A 9,619-nucleotide genomic window follows, 5' to 3' on the forward strand; every position below is an offset into this window, starting at 1 on the left:
CTGTGCACGCGCGCGTGCTCCAGGAGCGCGAAGCTGCGGCGGAACAGTTTGCCGCAGTCGCCGCAGGCGAAGGGCCGCTCGCCGCTGTGGATGACCTGGTGCTTGATGAGGTTGGAGCTGCGCGTGAAGGTCTTGCTGCACTCGGGGCAGGCGTAGGGCTTCTCGCCGCTGTGGATGCGCTGGTGCTCCAGGAGCGCGAAGCTGCGGCGGAACAGCTTGCCGCACTCAGGGCACGCGTAAGGTTTCTCGCCACTGTGGATGATACGGTGCTTGATGAGGTTGGAGCTGCGGCTGAAGGCCTTCCCGCACTGCTGGCACAGGTACCGCTTCTCTGCGCCTTTGGGGCCCTGCGGCCCCGCGGCCGAGCTTGGCCCCAAGCCCTGGGAACCTCTCTGGAGCACAGACGACCTCGCCGCCTGCCCCTCCTTGCCACCTTGTGAATCTACCCCGGGGAGTTGTCGTCCAGAATGCTTCTGCGTTGAAGTCGAAGTCTTGCTCTGTGTTCTGTCACCTGGAAAGACAGTGCACCAGGCAGTGTCCCCCTCATGCCAAGGCATGAGAGAGATGAATGAGCAGGAGGTGAGGACATAGGAGGATGGAGCAAGGTGACCACAGAACATAAAGTAATCACACAGGCAGACAGGAGAGATGAAGGGGCGGGAGGATGGGCTGGAGACAGCGGGGCTGCTGTGACACCTGGAGATTGACACCTGCCTCCAAGGAGGATTTCCCACCCAAAGCGGCAGCGTACCCTCCCCCGCCCCCTTTGCCACTGCTATTTCTTTTCCCCCTGACGGGGAGCTGGTTGAGCACCTCACTCACCTATGTGCAATCCTGCGGTGGTCCAGGTTCTGGGGATGTCTGCTACCCAGGGTCCTTCCCCTCGCTCCAATTGAGAGATCAGGTGAGGCTTGGAGAAGGAAAATCCTGGGCGTGGAATATGAAGCAGGTCAGGACCACTATGGCTAAGGACAGGATCGCTCCTGAACTCAGGGCATTCTCAGTATCTTCAGGTAACAGAGAATAAAGAACTCTGTAAAGAGCGCTACTGGGAAGGCCCAGAAAAAGGGCCGAGTCCCCCTAGGAGGGCAAGGGCTCCTGCGCGCCCAGGGTCAGGCGGGCACGGAGATCTTCCGTAGCTGGTGATTTGAGCCATGAGGACAACTGTGTTTGTCACCTGGCCTGCAGGGAGGCTTAGAAGCTCATGAGAACTCGGGAATGTGTGTGGGGACCCTGAGGGACAGAAGAAGGGCTTGCAAGCCCCAGGGAGTATTGGGAGGCCAACAGCCATGTGCCCTGAAAGCTGAAGTGCCCTGTTTCATAATCCAGCTCCACTGAGGATCCCAGACCCCTCCCTGGAACCCCAGGTCTGCCTGGTGAGGGTCAGAAGGAATCCAGGGGATGAAGCTGCTTTCCCTCTATGGGGCTAGATTATAGAGGCAAAAATCTGTGGAGTCAGACCCCCACAACCCCAAAGGCAGTAGGGTTCAATGTTGAAGCCCCTTTGAATTTTCCGTCCAGCGGCAAGGGGAAATAGAGTGTTTCCATTTCCACTGGGAAGTGGAGTGTCTGAGCTAAGCTGCGGCAGCCAACCTTGCTGGGCACACTGTGGGAAAGACCAGAGGCCCAGTCCCACTCTGTCTCATGCATGCATCTCTCATCAGCTGCGCAAGGCAGGGGCAAGTCACTGGCACCCTCAGAGGTTCTGCGCCCCACCTGAAAACATTCCTGAGTGCTCCGGCCCCTATCTGTCTAGCTTGTGAATCCTGCTTTTGCCTTTTAATTGGCAAAATTGCTGCCCCTTCTGGCAGTAGGGGTGCACTGGCATGGAAGGGGGAGAGCAGCGTGCTCCAAGCTGCCCCAGCTCCTCCAGGGACTTCTCAAGGCTTGACATCCAAGTCTACACTTTGTCCTTATGTGGGACCTCCCTGGTCTATGGAAGGAAAAAATGTTGCTAAATTTTATAAAGTGGAATGGATGCAAAACGCAGCCGTCATAGAAACAAATTAAGTCTAAAAGAGTGCACATAAATATTCCAGCAGAATTTGCATCTCTCTTTTGAGTAGAAAAAGATTTAGTCGATTCATGATTTTATATACAAGATAAGTCTGATACTGAAACTTACAGGCCAAAGCATTTACCTAAAACATTTACAGACCACTTAGCTAAAAAGCATCTGACTGAGACGGCGGCTGGCCTGCAATGGATTACTGGTATTACTGGCCTGATGGAGAAATGCATTTATTCTTGGGCTCATAGCAACCAATAAACAGGAAACTCAGAAATAAATTGAGCCCAGAGACAGAGTAGGTGGGACTGGGTGTGTGTATATCGTGGGGGGGATCACTTACCCAGTGACACCAAATGGCTATAGTTCTCCAGCATCACCCGTTTGTAGAGGACCTTTTGTCTGAGGTCCAGAAGCTTCCATTCTGTCTTTGTGAAGTACACGGACACGTCCTCAAAAGATACTGGCACCTAAAAGAAGGCATTCTTGTGGCCACAGGGGAATTCAACCCCCTGGGCCCCTGGAGGAGCTGACAGAAACAAAATGTGGGGTTGGGGGAGCCCTGGAAGGCTCAGCAGGTGGAAAGGCTCGGGTTGCACAAGTTGTAAGACAGAAAAACAGGCAGCACAGCCGACAGAGGCAGGAAGCCCAGATTGTGGGCCTCAGGAAATGAGAACGATGCTAAGGGTAGCCTAAGCTCAGCCCAGTTGGACAGGCTCGGGCATGAGGAGGCAGCAGACAGGGGCTGCCAGGGGGAGAGGCCAGGGAGAGGGGCCACCACTCACCTTGGGTCTCGTGGTCAGAAGAATGGCCGCCATCCCCAGGGCACAGAGGAGCTAAGGGAAATGCAAAGAGCCTCCTGTGAGCCCAGGCCAGCCTGGAGCAGCCAATCTGTGACCTGCTTCAAGACCCTGCTTAGTTTTTCTTGTGAAATAAGAAGCACAGCAGCCACCTGTGGTGTTCTCACTCCTGCAGCTTCACCAAGGGCACCTGACCATCAGACCTTCTGTATGACTTCCTGGGGCGGCCATAACAAGGACTACAAATCGGGGCCTTTAAGCAACACACATTTTTCTCTCCTGGTTCTGGAGGTCAGAAGTCCAAGATCCAGTTGCTGGGAGGTCCCCGCTCCACTGAAGCCCCTTCCTCGCCTCTTTTAGCTTCTGGTGGTTGCCAGCAATCCTTCTCGGCCTCTGTCTTCGTGCAGCCATCCTCTCTGTGTGTGTGTCTGTGTCCAAATTTCCCTGGTCTGTTGAGAATGCCAGTCACTGGATTAGGGCCCACCCTGCTCCTACAGTATGACCTCATCTTACCTTGATTACAGCTGCAAAGACTTCCTTTCCAAATGAGGTCACAGTCACAGATACCAGGAGTTGAGACTTCAATATGTCTTTTTGGGGGGCACCATTCAAACCCAGGACACTTTCTGCAACTGAGCTGCCATGCCCACTTCCCCTACTGGCACTTGCCTGACCAGGCTTTCAAGGGAACCCATTCCTTCTTTCCTTTCTTCTTTTGCTGCTTTTCCTAGCTGTCTCCCCATGTGGCCAGTGCCCCCTGACCCCAACTTTTCAGCCATTCCTAGAAGCTCCACTGCCAATCCCCTTCCCCCAGGTTGGGATTCTTAAGGAAACTCCAAATGCACACGTACCACCTCCCCTTGCGACATGAGACTTGCTTTCAAGGAAGAGAAGAGAGATGAGGGCAGTGCAGAATCAAGGGGGTCCTACAGTAGTGGGGGTGCTCTCTGAAGGGGTGACATTCAGGCGGAGAGCTGGAGGCTAAGAGTGGCAAAGAGAGTAGCCAGCCAATAGCACAGCACATACCCTGGCCCTCAGATGGTCCTGCATTTGGCATTCATGGTGCTGAAAATTAGGGAACAGGCACAGAGGATGACACCACGTGGGACCCTGGGGGGGACAGCAGGAAGTTGAGTTTAAGGCAAAGAGTAGGGAACATGAAATTGACAAAGTGGACAAAATTCATCTTGGCCTCAGGACTTCTCCATATCAGTTCTCAATGCCAAATGACAGTCAGTGGTGGGTTGGATATCTGAGCCTCCAAACGTCACGTTGCAATTTGATCCCCAATGTTGGAGGTGGGGTCTCATAGGAGTTGTTTGGGTCATGGGGGTGAGTCCCTCATGAACAGATTAATGCCCTCCCTCAGGGGTGAGTGAGTCCTTGCTCTGTGAGAGCTGGTTGTTAAAAAGAACCTGGCCCCTCCCCTCATCTTGCGTCCCCTCTGGCCACGTGATCTCTGCACGTGTGCCACCAGCTTCCCTTCGACTCCCACCCTGAGTGGAAGTAGCTTGAGGCTCTCACTAGATGCAGACGCCCGGTCTTGAACTTTCCAGCCAGCAAAATCCTGAGCTAAAGAAACCCTTTCTCTTTATAAATTACCCAGCCTCTGGTATTCCTTTACAGCAACACAGGAGGACTAGGACAGGGGGGTAAAAGATTGGTCCTTTCTCAGCACACACCCCCACCAACTACTTCCTGGTTTCTCTGCTTCTCTGCTTGGGATTTCCATTTTGTTGGTCTCCAAGCTTTTATTGATGTTCCAATGGGTGACTACAACAGTTTGTGCCAACAACACCACAGGAGAGAGGGAGAGGGGACAGGGTCCCAGGAGCATAGAGAAGGACAGCTATAGTATTCACTTGGCATTTAAATTGCTCCAAAGTCCCTTATCATCCATGATGACCTGCCAGCCAACATTGGTCCAAGATACATAAGCTGATGCTCTGAATCCCTGAGGGTGGAATGGATGCTAAACCGTTAGGTTAAAGACTGAGAGAGAAAGGACTATCATATATCAAAATGCCATCCTGTGGTTATTTGAGGGCTGCAAGAGAGTAAACGCAGCCTTGGCACTCAATGTCCAGTGTCCAGAGGCCCTTGGGAATAGATGACACCACGAGGAAGCAACCTGCCTGACCCAGAAAGTGGGCTGTTCCATAGAGCAACGGGTCCAGTATCCTCTGCAAATCAGTGTCATGGGGGGAGAAAGGAGACTGGCGAGAGAGGCTGTTCCAGATGAAAAGAGATTTAAGGGGCCCAGCACCCAAGTGCAAGAGGGGTCGTCAATTAGATGCTGGCATAAATGAGAGAGTCGTCAAAGGCATTAGGGATCATTGGGAGGGGGTGACTATGGGGTGGCCCTCAGAAGACAGTAGGGGATCATTACTGCTCTTGTGTTGGATAGATAGTGGCACTGGGTCATGGAAGAAAATGTCCCTTTTAAAGAAATGAATATTGAAGCATTTGGGGGAGGGAATGACATGCAACTTACTTTAAAACCTTTCACAAAGAGAAAAAGAAAAAAGCTGACACAAAAAAGGCAAGATGGTGATTAAAAAGAAGAAAAAAATGAACTCTGGAAAACAGACTGGTGGCTTGTCAGTGAGTTAAACGTAGTTACCGTATGACCCAGCGATTCCACTTCTGGGTATATACCCCCAAAGAATTGAAAAGAGGTGGTTCACACAAACCTTTGCGCACCCGTGTTCACAGCAGCATTAATCACTACAGCCGAAAGGTGGAAGCAGCCTGAATGTCCATTGATGGATGGATGGACCAACACCATGAGTCTATATATATAATGGAAGAGTATTTGGCCATAGAAAGAAAGGAAATTCTGACACATGCTACCATGTGGATGAACCCTGAGGACACTACTCAGTGAAAGAAGCCAGATGGAGACTTGAAAGGTCACATATTGTATGATTCCATTTTGTGATGTAACATCACATTTCCCAAGAGCCGTCTTGACCTAGTTTTGAAATAGTGGCTAAAACCTCTCATCTCTATGCCCTTCGAGGGCAGTTTGCTAAGTCCCCACTCCCACCACTTTTCTACAATTTCCCTCTCTCCGGGGCCACCAAACACACACCCAAATGGCCCCTGCCTCATTGAGCCCCCACACTCTGGGGCCAAGGCACCAGACGAATAGGGACAGCCCCTATGCCCTGGAGCCTGAAAACTTATGCAACTCAATCAATCCAAAGGAAGTCCGAGAAACCTAGCCACCTGCCTCTGCTGGCCCCTCCAGCCCCAGCTGCTGTTTCCCTGTCCCCGGGTCTAACCTCTGTGTGGCCCTGCCTGGCAGCCTTCTCTCGTTCAGAGCTATACAGAACAAAAAGCTGAGCCTTTCATCTATCCCAGGGTCCTGCCATCCAAAGAACCTTTAACGCTCATAAAACATGTTTGTCCAGATCTGGTAAATCCATCGTGTCAGAAGGCAGATTGGTGGGTGCCAGGGGATGGGGGGATGGGGAGTGACTGCTAATGGGTCTAGAGGTTTCCTTATGGGGCGATGAGAATGTTCTGGAGCTAGATAGAGGTGGTGACTGCACAACATGGTGAATGTACTAAATGGCCTCTGAATTGTTCTCTTTAAAATGGTTAATTTGGCCAGGTGTGGTGGCTCACACCTGTAATCCCAGCACTTTGGGAGGCTGAGGTGGGTGAATCACTTGAGCTCAGGAGTTGGAGACCAGCCTGGCCAACATAGTGAGACCCCATCTCTACAAAAAATACATAAAATTAGCTTGGCGTGGTGGCATGTGTCTGTAGTCCCAGATACTTGGGAGGCTGAGGTGGGGTGATGGCTTGAACTGGGAAGGTTGAGGCTGCAGCGAGCCGTGATTGCACCACTGCACTCCAGCCTGGGCGACAGGGTGAGACTCTGTCTCAAAAAGTTAATTTTTATGTTGTGTGAATCTCACCTCAATCAAAAAGGAGGAAAAAGAAATGTTCCTGTAAGGTAAAATCATTCTAATGTCCGCGGGCAACACCTCATTTCATTATAACACACTGTCAGTCACTGGGAGTCCTGTAAAACTAAAAGTGCAGGGGGAGGTGCTACTGATAATTTGCCAGTGCTTTCAGACTAGTATAAAATTATTGTTTTGAAAAGCAACATAAGCTCATTTTTTTCCCTACCATAACAGTACTGAAAGTTCACTACCCATTTTGGACAAGTTGAAAGGGGGAGGAGTTATCTCTAGTCCCTCCACCCCAAGATGTACTGAGGCAGGTCTGAGCCCCAAGGGAGCACAGCACTGTTGAGTGGTGACCCCCTGAGTGAACACCCCATCGGCGGGAGTCCGCCCAGAGACAGAGACCCGCACTCAAGTGCAGCATCGGAAGACCCAGCGGAGGTGCTGGTCACACCAAGCCATCACGCAGAGCAGTGCCTGTCCTTGAGAGCTAGTTCCCGAAAATCATCTACAATTTCAACTCCTGGAAAGAAAGACACGACAAACCCTGTGCCCGTAGAACTTAAGTAACACCGAGGCAGGCACTGCTCTGTGCATTTGAGGACAGAAGCACCTGGAAGGCGCCTGGTGGAACTAGAGAGCAGCTTCTTCCAGCTGGACCGGAAAGACCCTGTGACCTTTGGGGACCAGCAGAGCAGAGGCCAAGCAGAAGGATAATCCTGGGCTCCGAAGCCAGGCTCCCCGGAGGCGCAGCATTGGGCACGCAGGTGAGAATCCACCAGACCTCGGCGCCTCAGGTAAGAAGCCAGGAAGGCCCATCAACCTGGGTGACCTGTGCCACTGCCAGTCCCTCCATGGCTGCTCCACCTCTGTGAGGGGCCTCGGACCCAAGACCCCTGCTTGTGGACCTTAGCCTATGGGTGGAACTGAGTATGCCGGGTGCTCCACGCGGGGAGGGCCGGGAAGGGGATGAGTGCAGGGCCACTGCTGGCAAGGAAGCCTGGCCAACCAAGGGGAGAGCTGGCTCCAGCGGGATGCCTTAAGACGACCACTAGATGGGGAGATATTCCCAGAAAAAGAAAAAAGAACCCACACAGACAAACAACATTCAGAAAAGCATCTAGCAGTCCCCCTCAGTGGGAGCAGGAATTGGGGCTTTTTCATCCACAACAAGGGACAGGCATGGCCACTTTGGTTGGGTTTCTTCCATCCTGGGAGATCTTGCTTTTCTCAGCGCCACCAGCTTTCCTTGGTCTGAGGCCCTAGTTACCTGCTGCCCACCTGGCAGAACGGCTGGAGAAGGAAACTGGAGAAACCCAGAGCCAAGGCCTGGCCTGGGTCCTGCATGGGTCGACCAGGGCCCTCCATGCAGCCTAGACTGAAAAAGTCCTCTGAGGAGCTTCCTTGCAGCTGGGCAGGCCTTGCCCTCTGGGGGCAGAGGCTAACCTAGCCAAAAGGGGGCCACCCAGGCTGCTGAGGGATCCTTCTAAGAGGCGGGTCGGGTCCTGTCCTGCTCTGCTCACAGTTATCCCTGGACTGCCCGTGTCACTCAGAGTAAACTCACACAGCCCTTCCTGACCTTGCCCAACCCTCCTCCCACCTCTGCACCTCCCTCCGCTCCCGCCACACTCTTGGTCCGGTGAGCCAGGCCACTCCTGCCTCAGGGCCTTTGCACAGGGGATTCCCTGTGCCTAGAATGCTCTTCCAAAACCATAACCACATGCCTCGCTCTTTCACCACCTTTGAGTTTTGGTAGAAATGTCGCCTTTGAAATGAGACTTATTCTAACCACACCACCTAAACTGGCAACCAGACCTCCCTTCCCCAGCTCTTACTGCCTTTTAACAGACTCTGTAATTACTAATGGAAAACATTTTCTGTTTATTGTCTGCGCTCAGCCACTAGAACGAGAACCACAGGGCAGGGCTTACTACCGCTGTGTCCCTGGCAGATCTCAAATGCTTGCTCAGGAGGTATCTGTGGGATTGAATCAGTCGCAACTAGCCCTGCAGGGAAGTGCTGGGCGCTGCTTTCTGCCCAGCTCGACTGGCTCCTTCTCTCACCCTTGCCCACCACCTTCCATAGGCCCTTCGCTTCCTCCTTGGCTTGGCTAAGCTTATGCTTTTCCATGGTATGCCAGTCACCTGGTCAACACCCTGCACCACCGCGAGGCACCAGCCCCCACCTGATACCCTCTGGAGCACAATTTTGGGCATCCTGCCCCCATCTGGAGACCCTCAGGGCCGGTGCCTGGGCAGCAGTGCCACAACCTCACAATACCAGTATGCCCAGCACTCTCACACCCAGAGGTGCAAAATCCAAACTCACCAGGCGGATCAGCGACGGGATGCTCTTTAGCCAGCCTCGGGACCGGTGGCTGGAAACCAATCAGGAGAGAAATTGACAAACACGGGCCGCGGCTCCCAGCGCCCAGCCCTGGATGGCTATTCTCCCCTGGCGCCCCTGGTACGGGGCGGCCCCGAGGGCTGGTTCGGCTGCTCAGTGCTAGCCCGCCTCCCAGGGCGTCCCTGCCTGTCGCCGCCGCCGCCGCCACCGCTCCCTCATCCCCCTCGCCACCTGCACCCTGCCGAGACGGACCCCTTATCCGCTTACCCGCACCCCTGCGGCCCAGCTCGGCCCTCCTACCTGGGCTCGGCGGGCGGCCGAGGGAGTCGGCCTCCCTTCCCGCCCCCGGCAGGCCCGAGGCCAAGGCCGCCACCTCCTCCGAGAAGCCCTCGGAGGCCGCGTCCCCAGGAAACGGGGGCGGGGGTGGGGGCTCCCAGGCGTGTCTCGATCTCGCCTCTGGGTACCGCTCGCGAGGAGTGTCCTGAAGGGGAGTCTCCGTCCGGTGCAGGGAGCGGGCGGGGCCGGGGCGGCGGCAGCGTGGG

The 9,619-nt window shown here is 54.0% G+C and overlaps 1 protein-coding gene across 1 annotated transcript in view; it reads right to left on the reverse strand.

Moving 5' to 3' along the window:
• Positions 1 to 9,557, reverse strand: part of ZFP92 (ZFP92 zinc finger protein) — a 14,453-nt gene extending 4,896 nt beyond the window's left edge. The window contains exons 1-5 of the mRNA XM_011955926.1: positions 9,378 to 9,557; positions 2,794 to 2,844; positions 2,352 to 2,478; positions 823 to 927; positions 7 to 511 (exon numbers count right to left, since the gene is read on the reverse strand). Of these exons, the coding sequence (XP_011811316.1) occupies positions 7 to 511; positions 823 to 927; positions 2,352 to 2,478; positions 2,794 to 2,826 (770 nt within the window). The 5' untranslated portion in view covers positions 2,827 to 2,844; positions 9,378 to 9,557. The remainder of the gene's footprint in view (positions 1 to 6; positions 512 to 822; positions 928 to 2,351; positions 2,479 to 2,793; positions 2,845 to 9,377) is intronic.
• Positions 9,558 to 9,619: the final 62 nt, after the last annotated feature.

This window comes from Colobus angolensis, unplaced genomic scaffold, assembly GCF_000951035.1.
Source record: "Colobus angolensis palliatus isolate OR3802 unplaced genomic scaffold, Cang.pa_1.0 Scaffold402, whole genome shotgun sequence".
Taxonomy (NCBI): Eukaryota; Metazoa; Chordata; class Mammalia; order Primates; family Cercopithecidae; genus Colobus; species Colobus angolensis.